The sequence below is a fragment of the Gobio gobio genome, assembly GCF_949357685.1.
Source record: "Gobio gobio genome assembly, chromosome: 4".
In the NCBI taxonomy this organism is placed as follows: Eukaryota; Metazoa; Chordata; class Actinopteri; order Cypriniformes; family Gobionidae; genus Gobio; species Gobio gobio.
Genome location: NC_137100.1, coordinates 44,521,730 through 44,541,382, shown reverse-complemented (window position 1 = coordinate 44,541,382; position 19,653 = coordinate 44,521,730). Strand labels below are relative to the sequence as shown.

The window sequence follows — 19,653 nt, the reverse complement described above, 5'->3', positions numbered from 1 at the left end:
TGAGTTAAATAAAACTACCCAGCAGGCTGTTTGTCCATTTTCAACTAAACTTGTGTACAAATGACTAATAGTAATGACAAAATCACATAACATAACTAAAACATAAAGTAAAATTAAAATGAAAGCTGAAAATAGTCAAATAAAAGCTAATTCAAAATATTATTAAATGCTACAAACTATGCACTATTAACTGTATTAGTATATGGGACCTTTATTTAAAAAAATAAAAACAATGATCTGTCTATCAATTCATTTTATTTCCATAATTGTGTTTAATAACATTAAATTATATGTTATTTACATTTGAAACAAATGTACAGTACATCAAGTATATCAAGTATTTATAGCTTAAAGCTTTATTCAAGGCAGTGCCCCAGTCTAGTAAACACTCTTTGACATGCAAAATGTGTGATATTTCTCAAGATTGCATTAAAAAAAGTCAATCCAAGATTAAAGCCTTCATACCAACAATCATGTGAAGCACATGTCAACTTTCTCTTAGTAGCGTGCTTCATACTCAGTGTCGCTACAGTCCTCTTCACTCTCCTTATCTCCTTCCTTCAGCACCCGAGGTGGGGCTGGCGATGGGTTGTGACCATCTACATCTATTTCAGAGCCCAGGATCTGCCTCTGCACCAGCTTACAGTAGAGGCCTCCTCTGACCATGAGTTCAGCATGAGGGCCCTGCTCCACCACAGAGCCTTTGTCGATCACTAGGATGTTGTCTGCTCTCTCCACTGTGCTCAGTCTGTGGGCAATCACTAAAACCGTGTGCGTTCGCATCAAGTTGTTCAGAGCCTGCTGAACCTAAAACAAAGTAGTAACATGAATGAAGTCTAATGCAAGACTAAAAATAAGTATGTTCACTTGAGCCACAGCCTTTCAAGATCAACAGCTCTTACTATGTATTCGCTTTCTGAATCTAGTGCACTTGTGGCTTCATCCAAAATGAGAATGCGAGGGTTTCTGATGAGAGCCCGAGCAATTGCAACTCTCTGCTTTTGCCCACCAGACAGCTGAGTGCCCTTCTCTCCGACCCCTATAACAGAGGACAGAGCAGCGTGATGAATTATGAGCCAAACTCGGATACAAAACACGTGTCAAAAACATCAAATCAAAATGAAGTGTTTGAATATCTATTACGGTCATTATAGCAATTCATATAGAAAATTCATGTGTAAAATCTAAATATGTTTTAGGACACATATAATGTAAAATTCATATAATATAAAAATAAATATTAAAGTATAATATAATATTATATAATGCATGGGCATCGGAACAATTGTATGTGGGTGGGACAAGACCCATCCACTTTTTAAACACGCATTATTAAACACGTTAGATGCTTTATTTCCACTTTTATTTTATTTTTATTGAAAATAAATGGCTTTCCGAATGGGAAAAGGGAGTAGAGCGAGTTCAGCAAAAGGCAGATTCGAACCTTGGGTCGATTTGCGTCAAAACTTTCTGCCTTGTGCCTTACCCCTACACTATTGCTGCAGTAAAAAATTCAGTGTCTTCTGTAAATTTGTCTGGCCCGACCAGACGTTTAGTAAACAAGACAGGCTAATTGCATTTAATGTGAATTGCATCTACTCCAGTAAATAGCCTTTCAATATAACAGCCTTTCAAGCATGTTTTTTGTATAATATAATATAATAATAACTAACCAGAGTCATAGCCTCTGGAGAGGCCGGTTATGAAGTCATGTGCATTGGCATTAATGGCAGCTCTGATGACCGACTCCAAAGGAGCTTCAGGTAAACCATAGGAGATATTCATCTGAACAGTGCGGGCAAACAGAACAGGCTCCTGACCCACCAGTGACACCTATAAAAAACAAAACAAAGCACTAACATCTCTCATTTGCTTTTGGTTAGGCCACTTCACCACCATTTGCATTATCAGCAACTACTGCCCTCTTATGGTCATCGAATGTACTACAAGCTGCATTGAAAACAACAAAAATACAGATAAAAAACAACAACTTGCATTTACAAAATAATGTATCCATTCAAAATGCAGTATGACAGATCAACCTCAGCATATATCTCACCTTAGAGTGATAATATTTGTGCTTGTAGGTGTTCACAGGTCGGCCGTCCACAAGCACTTGGCCTTGCTGAGGGGCATAAAAGTTCTCCAGCAAACACACACATGAGCTTTTTCCACCACCGGAGGGCCCTACTAGTGCAGTTACTTGCCCTGGGCGAAGACTGAAGGATACATTCTGAGAAGAAAATGTGGGTTTAGTTTCCTTCTCATGTCAAGGAATTCTGTTACTGATTCACTAGCATATCAGTTCAAAAATAAAACGAATAAAAACAGCATTCAATCGCTACTCCCTATTCAAGTCATCCATAGCTACCGTTACGCTTGCACAATGGTGATAAAATATCTCAATAATTCTGCAGTTCATAGGTTATTTCTACTTGGCGCCATTCAGATGTCTAGCCAAAATCATTAACATTAATCAGTCCTTGCACAGTGTTCTAAACAGGTGCAATGTAATAGGATTCCAGCAAAAAGCTATTTATCCGTTTACACTGAATGTGACAATGTGGCTGAACATGTCACAATCACAGCCAATGAATCAGAACATATTTTATGTGGCCACAAACCAACAAAAATGTACATAGAAAAGCGTTCCCACATAATGCCTTGGTAAAATAATCCCCCGTTTTCACAGACAAGGCTTAAGCTAGTCCCAGACTAAAATGTATGTTTGAGCTGTTTTAATTGAAAGCAACTTGCATCTTAAAACATGTCAGTGCCATTGTCTCAAGATGCACACCGATAATGTTTTTTTTTCTAAGGCACGTTTATAAAAAGCTTCCTAAATGCCCTAATTCTGGCTTAATGTAAGCCCTGTCGGTGAAACCAGGTCATGGTGTTTTACTTTCCTGTTAGTAGATTAAATGGCAATATATTTCCTAATAAAATCAATACCTTCCACTTCAACAAAGAATACCTTCAATATATCCATCTCCGGTCGTGCTGGATATGCAAACGTCACGTTTTTGAATTCCACCTGGCCTTCAAATGTCTCTGGAGCTTCTTCACCATCAAGGGCATGTTTAGGTTTCCTGTCAATATATTCAAACACTTTCTCTGCAGCGCCAACACCTTGCATCAGACCTGTGTACACCGATGATATACTCTGTAAAAAGACCAGAGTGTTTCAGATTCGTGTTTCACACGTGTACATTTTAAAAGAAAAACAAATTACCTCCAGGGCCTCTCCAAGCTCCAGCTCATAAATGACAAAGGAAATAAGGGTCCCTCCACTCATCTGATTTGTCACCACTAGGTGTCCTCCATAAAACAGGATTGTAACTTGTAAGGCCAGCTCAGAGATCTACAAAAAAAGAAATGAAGAAAAAAGAAATACTGACAACTAGTGTAAATGTGGACTTGAACCTCTAAAATATGTTTAATGTGGCAAAACTTGAAAGAAAATGTGAATACAAGAAGCAAAGGGAAAGAAATTAAGCTGCCGTCACGTGCGATTGGAAATGTTCTACTTCGCACTTAAGTTGTGATTACAAGCTTGTCCATTCAAGAGCTTTGTTGTCGGAAAGAATAGGAATCATGGAGGACACCAGTGGCCCGATGCATAAACATAGCTACTAAGTTAAGACTGTGTCTTAAGAACTAACTCTGACCAACTAGCAATTATTAAGGGCTAATCATTCTTACTTTTTGGATCAAATTAGGTAAATATCTATTTATGTCACTGACTTAAAAAAAAGTTATGGCCAGTCTTGAAGTAGATGACTAACTTGTAAGACTAGTATTAGCAGTTTCTGCAACCGGCCACAGGTTTATTCTTTATTTATAGGGAAAATCATATTAAAGCCAAAATTATATTTAGTGTCCTAATCATTGACAACCATATAAACATTCACTGCGTTAACCCTAACAATTCTGGAATTTCGGTCAAATACAGGCTATATTTTGTGTAGAAAACATACAATACGCTTCAAACGATTATTCATATTTGTAAATATGCACTACATAATGACAAGACAAGGCTAATAAAGATTACCAGTCACAGCAGCAATCATTTTCCCATCCGTCATGTTTAAAGTTTTTGGCATGTGTAACCGGTCCTACTCGACACGCTCTGAGCGGGATTCGAACCGGGGTCTCCAGCGTAGGATGCGGGCGCGCTTACAAGGATGCTAAAGGCCACAGCTGCTAGCATCAGTTGCTAGCATGCCTCTTGAGGCAAGGGGAGTGAGGTTTACACAAACAGCTCGTATTGGCCTACATTACACTCGCTCCCATCCGGGTCACGGCACCAAATGTAACCGGTCCTACTCAACCCGCTCCGACCGGGATTTGAACCGGGGGTCTTCGCCGTGGGAATTATGCATGCTAACAAGGACGCTAAAGACTGCAGCCAATAGCGTCAGTCGCGAGGCACACCTCTTGAGGCCAGGGGAGTGAGGTTTACACACACAGCTCTTACTGGCCTACGTTACACTCACCACCATAAACTTCACTATCATCCGGGTCACAGCACTAAATGTAACCAGTACTACTCTACCTGCTCCGAGCGGGATTTGAACCGGGGCCTCTGGCGTGGATGGAGGGTGTGCTAACAAGGACCCTAAAGACTGCAGCCGCTTGCGCCAGTCGCTAGTGCTACTCTTGAGGCCAGGGGAGTGAGGTTTACACACACAGCTCTTACTTGCCTATGTCTAGTGCCCAGTGGTAAATATGACTTGAGAGGGCATTCATGTCTAATTTTTTACTAGGAAAGAAACTCGTAGTTCCGATAATTTCGATAGAATGCGAAAGCAGCATTAGATTGTATAACTAAGGATTTTGAAGGCTTTGTTCAAGATACTTACATAGCTTGACCACATGAAGCAGGCGTAGGCAACCGCTTGCTTCTTATTAAGAATGAACATCTCCTGCAGTCTGCTGTAGTATGAGTCTCCCTCCTGGTCCTCATTAGCAAAACTTCGCACTGTTCTCATGGCTGATATTGTTTCCTCTGCCACTTTATTGGCCTGAGCCAGTGCTGTCTGAACTTCTTTGGTTAATTTCTGTTGAACATCACAAATGTGTAATGTTAATCTTTTTGCATGAGTACATCTTTTGTATCAGTGCATGGCAAAATGGTATTATATATACAGTATATTGTGCATTTGTGAATAATGAAATGAGTACATGCCACTATATACTACAATTTACCACTTTCTATTATTTCTATCAAGCAAAGTATTTGCATATGCATAACTTGCCTTGTAATACTCTCCATACAGTTTGGAGACCACAGCTATATATGGGAAACCCATGATGGTGACTACAGACAGCTTCCAGGACATTCCAAACATGAATATGAAAATGCCCACAGACTTTACAAAGCTACGCAGGAACAGGTTCACATTTTGTGAGATGAGGTCACTCACTTGAGTAGTGTCTGAGGTAAGTCTAGAGGTAATGTCACCTGTAAGGCAAACCATTGAGAGCTGAATCATTTATGTGTTCTGTACTGAATGTCTTTCCCTGGTCCAATGGTCTTTTTATACAGTAACAAAAAAAACAACACAGAATTAAACTTTCTTGAAGGCAGCAAAATAATAGTATTAATGTTACAGATAAGATAATGTTATAGGCTTTGGTTTCTTTATAAATAAAAGGTTGCATCACGACACTCATTTAGTGCACATCTTGTTTTCTGTTTCACTGACAGGTGAAGTGAATAACACTGATTATCTCTTCATCACGACACCTGTTAATGGGTGGGATATATTAGGCAGCAAGTGAACATTTTGTCATTTTGTCAACATTTTGATGTGTTAGAAGCAAGAAAATGGGCAAGCGTAAAGATTTGAGCGCGTTTGACAAGGGCTAGACGACTGGGTCAGAGCATCTCCAAAACTGCAGCTCTTGTGGGGTGTTCCCGGTCTGCAGTGGTCAGTATCTATCAAAAGCAGTCCAAGGAAGGAACGGGGGTGAACCAGTGACAGGGTCATGAGCGGCCATGGCGCATTGATGCACGTGGGGAGCGAAGGCTGGCCCGTGTGGTCCAATCAAACAGACGAGGTGGGTGTTACTTGGTTGTTATGTGGATGTAACTTTGATAAGTACCAACTAAGCATTGTTGCAGACCATATGCACCCTTTCATGGAAACTGTATCGCCTGGTGGCTGTGGCCTCTTTCATTAGGATAAAGCGCCCTGCCACAAAGCAAAAATGATTCATGAATGGCTTGAGGAGCACAACAACAAGTTGATGTTGGTGTTGACTTGGCCTCCAAATTCCCCAGATCTCAATCCAATCGAGCATCTGTGGGATGTGCTGAACAAACAAGTCTGATCCATGGAGGCCCCATCTCGCAACTTACAGGACTTAAAGGATCGCTTCTAACATCTTGGTGCCAGATACCACAGCACACCTTCAGGGGTCTAGTGGAGTCCATGCCTCGATGGGTCAGGGATGTTTTGGCATCAAAAGGGGGACCAACACAATATTAGGATCATAATGTTATGCCTGATCGGTGTATATATATTATTATAATATATAGATTTTTCAATTGCAGTCTTTTAAAAAGGCATCTGAAATAATAAACTAAGTGCAATGAAATGCTTCCAATACTCAACAGATACAATACAGAATAGATACACGACACCAGCTGCACTTTTCTGCACTCAAACCCGTCTCCCCTCGCTCACTCGTTTCATTTGATCCAGATGAATATTGCTGGTGTTACAGCAGGGCTTGAGTTTCGGCATGCCATTGCGCATATTGTGCATAATTTTACTCATTCCCAGAGATTTTGTTCTCACACCCAAAGTGCGCACACATAAAGCCGGCTCTCAGTACTAAATGGAGTTATTTTCCGCTGCTTATTGCGCTTAAACAGTCAAATACACACAAAACGATGTCAAAATGCCCGTCTTGCTGAGTATTCACGTTAACAGTCAGTTATACTTTAAGTGAACATAGACAGTTGAGAAAGAAAAAGCATGTGTAACTGTATAATTGTTACATGTGTCAGATCAGTGACAGCAGCCTAATATACCTGCAGCCAAATTATGAGGTACAATTAAAAATATCTATATGGCAGTTTTCCCCCATGGTCTCAATGTCAACATTGTGATCGGTGAATATGCTGAGTTGCTTTGTAAAACCACTAGCCACAGTGGGTGGTGAGAAAGCCCTGGTTATAAGCAAAGAAGACAAGGCCAATCACAATTCAGAATGCAAATAGATGTAAGAAAAAAGACCAACTGAAATTCAGTATGCAAAATTACAGTTTCAATGTCAAAGTGGTTTAGGCTGAATGTTTGAGTCATATCAGTAAAGTGCTGCCTCACCTCTCTTTTTCCATTTCTTTGAAAAGTATACATGTTTTGGTACAAATATTATTAAATAAGTATCGTTTTGGTTTGAGGAAAGCTATGATTGGAGCTACAATATTACCTGTATGGTTGGCATCAAAGAACCCAATATCTTGATGCATTAGTGATCTGAAGAGAACGTTCCGAAGACGAATGTTCAACCTGGCAAACGTAATAGAAAAGACTCCTCCACGAAACCCAATAGCTATGGAGCTATACAAATAAAAAAAGTGATACATTTTCAAAGGACACCATATAACATGGATTCAAATGTAAAAAAGAAAAAAAGAAAGAAAGAGAACAAATGGATGTGTTTCATGAAATCCCTATAGTGCTTTCCATAAACTACGAGTAATTGAGGAAAAAGTCAAATCCAGATTTGCTCACCTGATCAAAGCCAACACACTGAGAGTAATCATTGGTTTGGCAAATTGATCCATGCTTTTCTGGATAACTATGCCATCTATTGCTTGCCCCGTGTAATAAGGTATAAAAGCTTCACCTATGAAGAGGAAAATAAAACATTAACTTTGTGCTGAAAAGCACTAGAGATGAGAACAATATGTTAAACAATATAATGTGCTAGATGTGCAACCCCAAGTGTGACAAATCCAGGCATTCACAAGCATGTAATGACTAGAGTAAATATTAGAGCAATCATAACATATCAACACTGCAATGATGTGCAATCTAACTGTAATCAGACCGTTAAGTTTAGAAATCCACAACTGCTGGGGTGAATATGACGAAAACGTCTGTATGTATAAGGGAAAAAAGGTACATAAAAACTTTTATACACACTATTAAAAGTTTCTGGTCAGTTAGATAAAAAATAATAATAATAATAATACTTTTATTGAAGCATTAAATTGATCAAAAGTGATTTTTTGTATTTTAAATAAAGTATGTTCTTTTGAACTGTCTATTCATCAAAGAAACCTGAAAAAAATGTATCATGGTTTCCACAAAAATATCAAGCAGCACAACTGTTTTTAACATTGATAATAATAAGAAATGATTCTTGAGTACCAAATCAGCATATTAGAATGATTTCTGAAGGATCATGTGATACTGAAGACTGGAGTAATAATGCTGAAAATTCAGCTTCGCCATCACAGGAATAAATAACATTTTAAAAATTAAAATACAAAATAATTATTTTACTTTGTAATAATATTTCACAATATTACTATTTTACTTTCATCAAATAAATGCCATCTTAACGATCATAAGAGACTTCTTTCAAAACATCTTTAAAAAAAAAAAATGTGGTAACACTTTAAGGTCTTTTACCGGAACAATATTTAATTCATCATCATGTATCAACATTAATCAATATTTTTTACAGCAAAGTAAAATATTGTAATATTACGGCAAGCGTTCACTTTTAGTCCATTAAAAGTATTGTTCATTATTAGTTCATATTAAATATTGAATCTAATTGTACAGAACTATATTTCATCAGAGAATGACTGCTGGGCCAACATTAGCAAGACATACCGTTCAACACAAGTCATGGAATATCCATGGAAATATGACATGTTTACTTAATTTACTACATTTCTTAAAATATTTAAGTCATAGCTGTGAGAAATTGTTGAGAGTGAACTTACACACAGCAGAGAGGAGAAGAAAGAAGAAAGCAATGGACAGCAAACCAGAGTCCTTCTTACAGTATGACAACAGGCGGCCGATTGTGGCCCCTGAATGGGGAGGCTCTTTCCCTGATTTCCTGCCCTTCTCACTGGACTCATCTTCTGTTTCAATGCCATCCACCAACCTCTCCGTCTCCTCGCTATCCTCCCTTTCAGACACAGCATTGGGAGTCTGTGACAGCAGATTCCATGAGACCATGATGCCTATTGCTGATGCACAAGTCCATGAGAACAGACTGAGGAACCAGGGGTCATACATCAGAGCTCCCTTCTCAGAAAGCATCAACAACTTGGCCAGAGCATAAGTTATGTTGGTAAGGCAAATGAGGGCAACCAGCGTCCCCAGGTTTGACACCCTCCGTGGACCATCGTTCCTGTTAAAGAACACCCCGACAGAGGCCCCGAAAAGAAGACTGACCCGTATGAGAACGGTTCCCCACACGTCCAGTGTTGAGCAGCGTATGTCAAAATCTTCTAATTCATCTGAAAATATATCAAGACTTGATCCATGAACATACAAGATTGTAGTGACCGCAATATCCACTAGAGTGAAAACCAGGTTGCCACTAAGAATCATAGCAACCCTCATTTTCCTACACCTGTTGAAGAGGTTGATACAACTGCACCACGCAGGCTTGCTCTCCCAGGTAAAAGTGAGCAGCAAAATTCTATATGGAGGTGATTTCTATAGAGTAGGTCAATAACGCAACAGCGTGAACCCAGATTGACAGGTCTGGTTTGATCAAAGGAGCGCGCGTGAAACAAAGTCTATGTCAATGTACTGCGTCTGTTACGTTGATTCGCTGGCCTGCGCAGCTTGACATCCGACACTAACTCATTCATTAGGGCAGTAAAGAATATCTATATGTAAATCCTAAGATTTTCCGTCTAAAAAGCAGCACATTATGTCCTTTGTAAATCAACATTCCCGGTACGACAATAAAACTCAATAGTCACACAATTGCCAACAACATCCATCGTCTCTCCTTACCAGTGCGGTGCAATGACAGGAAGGGGGAAAATAATACTGTACTGAAGCCCCGCCTCCGTGACAACTGGCCAATCAGAGAGGGCTCCTGTCACATTGACAAAGTACACAAGTATTTACATATTGTGAGGGAAAGCGCGTGAGGACCTTTATTTCAACAACACAGGCACATTTTAAAATGGTTATTATTGTGTGTCTCCTAATGTGCATAAAAGTTATGTTCAGTCATTTTCACTGTAGACGTTTTAAAAGGAAAGGAAAGTGATTAGTGCTCCACGTGAAAAAACTAACTGAAAGTTAGAATTAACTGTAAAACAAATGGAATTAAGATATAAAAGACAGACAATAAACACCCTTGGGGGGAAATATTGTATTGAATGTGCACTTGTAGGGTACTTCAAATCTTGAAGGTATATCATCAATGAAATAAATGGCTTAGTTATAGAGATTACACTTGTATTGCTGTTCTTTAAAACACTTTAGTACAGTGCACTTTGTAATAAATTCATATTAAAAGTTTTACTTAAAGTACATTTTAAATCATTGTTTATATAAGGAACGAAGTACTCTTATTTTGATGTGAGCCTATAATAAAGCACATTTAATGTGCTTATCATAATTAATAATTTGAACTGTAGTGTTATTTAAAGTTAATGTTTTAAATGTACTAAATTACAAATGTATAATTACAAATATAATGCATAAAATACAGTGTCAAAATAAATTTAATTATATTTTAGTTTACCATAAATGCTAGTTAGTATAGTACATCTGGCAGTACACTTTCAAAACTACATTTCAAAGACAATATAAGTAATTACGAAAGCATATATAAAGTACTTAAGTACACTCTTGAGATCAACTAATTGCATTTAACATAAATTTAAACTATAATGCATTTTCATTTCATTTTAATTAACATTTAAGTGTCCAAAAACATTACATTCAGTTTGTATTTAAGTAAATTCTTTTAAAATATATTTTTCCGTAACATACTTCTTTTTCACAAGGTTATTATTTAATTTTAAAATACTGAGGAAGTAAAAAGTATAAATAGCCCTTTATTTTATGGGGGAAGGTGCATTGCCAGAATGCATAAAGAAATGTAATAAAAATGTAACTGCCTTAGTCACCACATGGATTTCTATTAGATCACCACTGTTGTCATCAGTGCAGTAAAAATAGGTTTTAACGGCTCATATAGGTTGGTGTTTTAACAATATAACTGTACGGCATTTACTGTTAGAAACTAAAATATCACCAACATATCTCCAATAATGAATATAATATTGTAAGTGCATTTAAAAAAAAAAAAAGTTCTAGAAACCACAACTGTCAGATTTTAGCATTCAATGAATATGGGAATACACAATTTTAAATGAGAACACTGCATTTCAACACTAAATGGCTTCACTCTAAAGACATGTCGCCACTTTGCAAGCTGTTCCAATGATGACACAAGCAACAAGCTGAAGTCAGCCTTATTGTGAAATCTGCAGCAATCCGTGCGTCCATTCTTGCACCTTCGTATCAACTGTTATTTCAAAGGCAAACAGAAAGTTGCACGAGATGTATCACACCGGCCACAGAGCTGATTGTATAACAGATTAACAAATCCATTTATTACAAATGATAACAGTTAATCGTTGGATAACAATTTAAAACAGAATGGAGCAAAAAACATTTATGAGGTATGAGGTTATAACTATAATGACATTAGGAACTCAAAGTTTCCTTTCCACATACATGGATGAGTTGGTAAAGTTGACGATGAAGCACATGTGAAGAAAATCCTATTCAAAATCAGACCCATCATCTGAGAAAAAAACAAAAAACAAAACTATTTTCTGTGATAATGAGAGCCCTGCATATTATAATCTTCACAGTTAATGTTTATGCAGTTTTCTTACAGATAATACTGAAATCTGTACTTCAGATGACTCATCCAAAGGAAATACAGATAAAAATGCCTTCTAGGACATGAGTCACCTAAGCAAAACAAACATGGGTGTGTAGTTCAGACATAATGACCTCACGTTGTAAAAAATACTATTCTGTAAAATAATAAGCACAATCTAAGACCATCATCAGTGTCAATAAACGCCTTAAGCGGAAATACAATATTTTAATCTTGCTACATTATTTGTGTGCTGAAACAGAAAGTGGGCATGAGTTCATCTACTTGACATGCTCTCTGTGGACCACCTTTCTGGTCTTCAAGCTGTAGTCTATGCAAATACACTTAGCGGATAATGATCAGTCCCATCATAAAAGATTTTCAGTGCACATCAGGGTCTGTTAGAGGATATTCTAAGCCATTCTTCTTGGCTTCAGGTACATTCTGTACTGTGGTTAGGACAGTCTCTACAGGAAAAGATAAATAGAGGCTTTCCTTGAGCTTTTTTGCTGAGGGCGATTCCTCTGTGCTGAACAATGGGTCGGTCACAGTGAGAGTAATGGAGGGCATGTTTCTAGCCTTGCGTTTTGCATTTTTCTTTTCTTGTCTGTAGGCAACATTCATATTTGTAACTACCTGTGTAGACAAAAAGAACATTATAAACTAATTTCACAGCTTGCCTGCACTAAAATCAGCGTTTTTAGACATGCTTTTTGAATAAACGCTAATAGTTACACATGCACCATAGTTAAAGGAGTAGTTCACTTTAAAATGAAAATTATCCCATGATTTACTCACCCTCAAGCCATCCTAGGTGTCATTGAGTTTGAAGCTAAAAAAAGCATACTCCACACGGCTCCGGGGGGTTAATAAAGGCCTTCTGAAGCAAATCGATGGGGTTTTGTTAGAAAAATATCTAGCTTCTGACAGACCGCCTTCCGTATTCAACTTGCGCAGAAAGTGAACCTCTCGCAGTTCAAAACCAGGGCCGTGCAGAGAGTTCTTCAGGGGCAGGGGCTCATATGTAAAAAAGGGGCAATATGTAAAATAAATATATATATATATATATATATATATATATATATATATATATATATATATATATATATATATATATATATATATATATATATATATATATATATATATATATATATATATATATATATATATATATATCCTTATGCTCATCAAGCCTGCATTTATTTAATCAAAAATACAGAAAAAACAGTAGCCTAATATTGTGAAATTTTATTACATTATGTTCTTTTTAACTTTTTATTAATCAAAGAATCTTGAAAAGAGTATCACAGTTTCCATCATTGACATTAAATCCTCATATTAGAATGATTTCTGAATGATCATGTGACACTGAAGAGTGGAGTAATGATGCTGAAAATCCAGCTGTGATCACAGGAATAAATTATATTTTAAATTATTTTAAAATAGAAAACCATTATTTTAATTATATTTCACAATATTGCTGTTTTTTATCAAATAAATGCAGGCTTGATGAACATAAGAGACTTTCATAATGCTGCATAATATTCAAAAATGGTAATATAATAAAGTCCTTTCACGTAACCATTTCACCAGCCTACACTTCACATAATAGGCCTGTAGGTGCCGGTGGCACTTGATTTTTGTTAACTTTGATAGTTTCATGAATAGACATGTGCCGGTAAACGGTAATACAATATACCGCAATAATGAACATGCACAATATTGTTATCGTGGGCACTTCAAAATACCGTGAATAATTATTTATTACGAATTATTCAGATTTTTAGAATTAATTTTAAGAATACTTTACCCATCAACCGTTTAAAATGAAAAACACGTCAAAGATGAACGCGCACTTATGTAAATAGACCGTGCATGAGCCGAGCACATGGCGGAATGAGGAGACGTGCTGAAGTGCACATTCATTCTTCGACAGCAGAGGGCGCTGACGGAACAGCAGAAATGCAGCCGTTTCTCCAGTAATCACATAACCTAATACATAATACTTAAAGACTTAAGGCTATTCATTTTCAAACTTGCATTTTATATTTTAATCTGGACTAAATTACATGCCCTTGAATATGTTCTGACTGTTGTTCAATCACACACTTTACAAGGCTCCAGTATTTAACATTAGTTCCTTCATTAACAAACTGACAATGAAAAATACTTCTAAAGAATGAATTAATCTTAGTTAAATGTACATTTCAGCATACCTATTGTTCTTTATAATTCTTTTGCACTTTAATCTGTTTTAAATATTTGTTTACTTTATACATTTTTGTGTATTGCTTTATTGTATTTAAATGTTTGGTTCTTTTGTTATAAGAAAGTGATTTAACCTGTTATAGTATGACAACACTTTTTTTGCAACTTATTTCAATATCGTGATAATACCGTATACCGTGATAAAAGCTTCAGCAATTAATCGCAACATGAAAATTTGATACCGGCACATGCCTATTCATGAAATAGTAAACGGTGTATCAATATACATAAATACAAGTGAATTTAACACTTACCATTAATACGACTTTTGCTGCTGCTGCATGGTTTTGTGCAGGGATTTGTTTGTTAAAATCCATTTTGTCAGTGATGCAATTTATAAAATGAGACAAACCACAGGAAATCGTTCCACAAATGTTAGATCGTCTGTCCATGTAATTTTCAACCGATTTATGAATAAGAACAGAAAATTACCGATCCACTTCACATCGCCCAATGGAATTTGAACTTGCTTTGCCAGATCACGATTGGTTGGTGTATATACATGACAAACGGGCATTGGTGAATTGTTTAATACTTTAAAATATATAATATATAGATTTGTAATTAAATCAACACATTAGCTCTGATTATGGATGAAAAAAAAAATATTGGTTTACTTTTTTTCCCGTAAGGCCACACACTCTCTGAAAGGACCATATTTGGCTCGAGAGCCGCTTCCGAACAGAGGAAAATCAGCTGTCAATCAAAACGCACGCGACCCATAGCAACGCATTATAGCAACGCCTCAACAGAAATTGTCCGACTTTTGAGCCGTTCGTTACTATTGTATACATTGTCATGTTATAATAATCACATTTATTTAGTTTTATTGACCACGATATTATCATTGATATTTGTCTGAGAAGGGGCACTTTTGATTCATTTTGAAAAAGGGCAGGGAAAGCCCCCCCCCTCTGCACGTGCCTGTTCAAAACTATGTTCAACTGATACGTCACGCCAGTTACGCTTTTTTCATAAGTTGAATACGGACAGGAGTTTCAAAGTTGTCATCTGATTGGTTGAATTCTACAGGATGTCCGCGAGACGAGTGTGTTACGTTTTTTAACGGTCTGCGTGAAAACAAATGCCGTGACCCCAAACTCTCTTGTGGAAGAAGAATGCTGTCGTTTACAACTGTGACAACAAGCGCTCACCAGGATCAACTAAATGCTGGATTTTCAAAATTATGTGAGGTTTGTGGCTTCAGTAAACTTGCACAAGCTTCTTGAATGAATAATCTAAAGATGCAAGCTGGGGCCCGTTCTTCGTACCTCGCTTAATACATCTAAGATGATTTGACAGATCCCAGATCTTTTAATCGTGATAACTGATCTCTGGCTAATTTGGTTCTTCAAACGAATTTGCGGATTGGATTAAAATATCCGGATTAAATGATCTAAGATTACTGAGCGTTCTTTTTTTCCCTGAAGAGGGCAGATGCATCGATACTCGAAACCACGATCAGCAATGCAGCGATTGGCTGGCGTCAAGACAGCAACGTAATGACATCATTTAAATTAAAAAGCCACCTGGCAAAAAACGTGACAAATTACACAAAAACCTCCCCACAAATTTCTGAACCTTTATAAGGAAACAGCCAAACGACCAAACCAACATAAAAGTTATAATAGATAAATTATAAATGTTTTTTTTTTTTTTTTAAACATGATTACCAATTATTTATATTCACGATTTTATACATTATTTGTACACCCTTTACATTTTTATTTCAATGTTGTAATTTAATTTTTAATCTAATTTGAAGCAGATTTGTAACGTGACAGTTTCTTATGGGTCAAGATAAAATTATCCTCTCTTGCGCTGCATCAAGCCACTCCCATAATATCAGTGATCACTTAATGCACGGCTCAGAGTAACTGTACAACATGTGTGTAAACCAATAAAAAATATAAAAAAATATATAAAAAAATTATATAAAGTAATTATTCCATCACAAATAAATCGCTCAATCAAGTGGCTGTGTCTATAGTATTATACACAACATTATACATTATACAACATATACATACATATACAATATAACATTTTTATATTATTATTTAAAATTATTATTATTGCCCCTGGTTCAGTAATGCACTCTTGTAATAAAGTAGCAGTGGCTGGGACAGATTTTAAGTATCACCTCAAGATGCAATCTAATCCTGTTTACATGAAATAAGCCTGCTCATGAGCAGGTTTAAGCTTACGGACCAGTTACTATGACAGCAAGTCCAGGATGAGCTTCGAAGAACCAAACAATCCAAGATCATGCCAAATCGTCAACAATCAAATCCAGCTAACTGAGTTAGCGAGGCACGAAGAACGGGCCCCTGGTCTGTTATTGCAGGGACATAGACTTTGCATTTTACACCCCTAAACATGACGCGGAACAAAACGGACTGTGATTGGTTGCATGTCAGTAAAACGTCCTCTTAGGCAGTCCTCGACCAATGAAAGCTACAATAGAGTCCAGACCTTCTACCGCCAGTCTGAAGGGCTGGCTACGCGAGACTATATACAGCAAGGATCGCTTGAGGGTGAGTAAATCATTGGGTAATTTTCATTTTAAAGTGAACTACTCCTTTAACTGATTTATTAGTAAAAGAAATTTTAACTACACAAACAAATGCTCAGACCTTACCATCTGTTTGATGTTATTCTGTTGCTCCTGCATGGAGGAAAGAAAAGAGTTTGTCTCCTCTTCATTAAGGGTATCCTCCTCCTGGTCCTGATAGCAGCTAAGATGATCAAAATTTGTCTTAAAAAAGAGAACATAAATTCAGTCAGTGTAACTTCTTGCTTATTGTAATACTGTATTACCATATCTTAAAAGTTAATTCTCTTACCTCACTAGATATGCTGGCTTTTCTGTTAAACATTAAAAAGTGTGGCGTAAATTTTGTCGTAGGGTTGACTGATGTCCTGAAGATGGCCAAAACTGGATCAAGAAAATCATCCCATTCTACTTGTTTCTCCACCACCATCTGTTTTATGGCATCTTTCAGCAGATTACTGCTGCGATCATACAGTGCGTTTCTCTGCGGCTGGTCTACTGGCAACACTCTTAATGCTATGTTCCACCGGTCGCACAGGTGCTTTGTAACCTGAAATAATCAATAATAATGCTGTGAAAATAGAGTTAATCCACTGTTTCAAATAAAAGGTTGGTATTTCGACAAAAGCTTCTACCTCCTCACAGAAGTCAGCACTTTGAGAGCAAAATATTGTCTTTACTGGGCCAAATCTGGAGGGGAGAAAAACACATTTTAGCATATCAGCATATTTATTCTTTATTAATGGTGCACTGTAACCTCACCTGCAAATAGATGATGAAATGCATCTTGCAAAAGAGAGACCATCTTTCTTTTGTACGGGGAAGGCCTCTACCCATTTACTGTAGTAATCTGTAATAATAATAATGTGTGTATTCCCTCCATGTACTGTTCCTGGGAATGGACCTATTTTCAAAAAAAGCAAGACATTTGGTTACTCTCCAGAAATATGTCCTGCTAACAAATTAGACTTCATAAAAGTCTCTTACAAACTTTTACCGATTATTTCAATGGCCAAAATGTCCCACGGACCATCCACCTTGATGGGTCGTACCGTTCTGGCCAGGTTTTTATTCCGCTCTGTGTGTTGACAAGTTTCACATACTTTAATCTAAAAAAGATGATTAAGTAGATAAAGGCATGAATGAATAATATGCGGTGACAAACACATCCGTTTTTAAAAGGGTCAGGATAGTGACATCCACGGCATACCCAATCCACAACATCCTTGACAATGCCAAGCCAGTAGTATTTACTCTGAATCCTGTGAACAGTCTTCTTCTGTCCCAGGTGATGTCCAATGTCATTGAAGTGACACTCCAGGAATATCTGTCTCTTCCGCTCTGCCTCAATCACTACTTCTCGCTTTTCTTCTTTCTTCGGTCCCACATAATATAACCGGCCATCTGTAGAATTTATAGAGGTTAGAGAGGTCATAAAACAAATAAACCACTCATCATCCTGTAAGATGAGCTAAACCACACACGAAAAAAATTGGAACTTTGCTTATGATGCCTTTAAAGACTGTTTTATATACTAGAACAGACTGGACTGTCTCAAACATCAGGAGGAAATTTGCATGCAGCAAATACACAATGGCTCGGTTTCACAGACAGGGCTTAGACTAAACTAAGATTAGGCTTTAGTTCAATAAGGGCATTTAAGTAACTTTTATAAACATGTCCTAGAAAAAAAAAACATTACTGGTGTGCATCTTGAGACAAAACAATGCCACTGAGATACTTTTAAGATATTTCAGTTCAAGATTATTTCAGTTAAAACAGCTCAAACATACATTTTAGTCTAGGACTATCGTATGCCTTGTCTGTGAAACCGGGGGAATATGATGGTTATGTATTAGTAAATAGCTTCAGAAACCCCCATTAGTAGCTTCTTTTCAAACCAAGAGCCATTAAAACAAGATATAAAAGCTTGTAGTGTCCAGTTTTCAACAAGAGTTGAGTGATTATGTCTGGTGATAATTATATGGCAACATATATAGAATTTCTAGACGGGGGATTTTTAAATCTAGGAAAATGTTAATTTATATATATCATATGATATAACAGGCCAATACATATACATACATAAAGGGCTGTCAGAGTTAAAAATTGCAACATTGTTTCCAGGAAATACTGAAAAACACTGGCCTTTGTTCAATTAAGATATTTAAGTAGCTTTTATAAACATGCATTGGAAGAAAACATTACTGGTGTGCAGAGCATCTTGAGACAAAACAATGGCATAATTGAAGATATGTCAGTGCAAGCTGCTTTCAGTTAAAACAGCTCAAACATGCATTTTAGTTTGGGAGTAGGTTTAATTTTTGTCAGTGAAACCGGGGGTAAATTATACATAACAGATTACTGACATTCCCAATGTAACATTTGAAAGCTTTGCTCTCACCGTCAATCATAAATTTCTGAGCATATCTTTTGAGATTTTTTTTGCGAATAGGGTTCATGGTTTGAGGATAACAGCCCTCGGCAACAAACGTGTAAATGTCCCCCAGTCTGTTTGAGCTGGACTCCACCACCTCCTCTTCGGCAACTGGCAACGAGTCCACACTCAACATTCTGCTGCGAATACACGGTCACGGGCTTTAAATACATAACAGATGGTACAGCTAAATAATCGTCCAATTTTAAATTCAAAACAACAGGCGCGATTTGCCTTATACTTGCGCGTCCACACAAATACACAATAATAGTCGGGCGGAAGAAAATGAGTGACGTACCAGGAAGTAAACACAACATATATTTTATCACTCGTGGTATTTATCGCTCTTTTCCGATACGAACTCATGCTATAATATTTATACTCATATACTTGGAAAACAAGATGCATCCCAAAAAAAATATTGATTATTTGAATTATTTAGTGATATTAGCGAAGCCGTTTGTTTCTATACGGACATATTTCTGGTTGT

The 19,653-nt window shown here is 37.0% G+C and overlaps 2 protein-coding genes across 3 annotated transcripts; both read right to left on the bottom strand.

Moving 5' to 3' along the window:
• Nucleotides 1–235: 235 nt before the first annotated feature.
• abcb9 (ATP-binding cassette, sub-family B (MDR/TAP), member 9) lies at nucleotides 236–10,021 on the bottom strand. The gene is made up of 11 exons (XM_079814476.1): nucleotides 8,975–10,021; nucleotides 7,749–7,863; nucleotides 7,444–7,574; nucleotides 5,259–5,464; nucleotides 4,863–5,060; nucleotides 3,233–3,361; nucleotides 2,975–3,163; nucleotides 2,060–2,233; nucleotides 1,674–1,833; nucleotides 903–1,039; nucleotides 236–807 (listed from the first exon to the last, which is right to left on the bottom strand). Exons 1-11 carry the CDS (start codon nucleotides 9,603–9,605, stop codon nucleotides 499–501), a joined length of 2,379 nt encoding a protein of 792 aa, XP_079670602.1. The 5' UTR covers nucleotides 9,606–10,021; the 3' UTR covers nucleotides 236–498.
• Nucleotides 10,022–11,595: 1,574 nt separating this feature from the next.
• On the bottom strand, nucleotides 11,596–19,440 carry LOC307124494 (gypsy retrotransposon integrase-like protein 1). 2 transcript variants are annotated; one of them, XM_079813715.1, is made up of 8 exons: nucleotides 19,131–19,440; nucleotides 17,937–18,130; nucleotides 17,724–17,835; nucleotides 17,489–17,630; nucleotides 17,362–17,416; nucleotides 17,019–17,276; nucleotides 16,814–16,930; nucleotides 11,596–12,537 (listed from the first exon to the last, which is right to left on the bottom strand). In XM_079813715.1, exons 1-8 carry the CDS (start codon nucleotides 19,297–19,299, stop codon nucleotides 12,283–12,285), a joined length of 1,302 nt encoding a protein of 433 aa, XP_079669841.1. In that variant the 5' UTR covers nucleotides 19,300–19,440; the 3' UTR covers nucleotides 11,596–12,282. The 2 variants fall into 2 exon arrangements, with proteins under 2 accessions (XP_079669841.1, XP_079669842.1); XM_079813716.1 differs by having other exon boundaries at nucleotides 17,724–17,804; nucleotides 17,981–18,130; nucleotides 19,131–19,411.
• Between the last annotated feature and the right edge of the window lie 213 nt (nucleotides 19,441–19,653).

What these genes read in the sequence shown, in the direction of transcription:
- abcb9 (XM_079814476.1), bottom strand. Translation starts at nt 9,605, where the DNA reads ATGAGGGTTGCTATGATTCTTAGTGGCAACCTGGTTTTCACTCTAGTG. An exon ending in AGTGTGTTGGCTTTGATCAG is followed by an intron (nt 7,575 to 7,748) that starts GTGAGCAAATCT and finishes TTATTTGTATAG; the next exon opens with CTCCATAGCTATTGGGTTTC. An exon ending in ACAAATATTATCACTCTAAG is followed by an intron (nt 1,834 to 2,059) that starts GTGAGATATATG and finishes TGTTTTTTATAG; the next exon opens with GTGTCACTGGTGGGTCAGGA.
- LOC307124494 (XM_079813715.1), bottom strand. Translation starts at nt 19,299, where the DNA reads ATGTTGAGTGTGGACTCGTTGCCAGTTGCCGAAGAGGAGGTGGTGGAG. An exon ending in TCAGAAATTTATGATTGACG is followed by an intron (nt 18,131 to 19,130) that starts GTGAGAGCAAAG and finishes TAAATTCTACAG; the next exon opens with ATGGCCGGTTATATTATGTG. An exon ending in AAGCCAGCATATCTAGTGAG is followed by an intron (nt 16,931 to 17,018) that starts GTAAGAGAATTA and finishes CTCTTTTTTAAG; the next exon opens with ACAAATTTTGATCATCTTAG.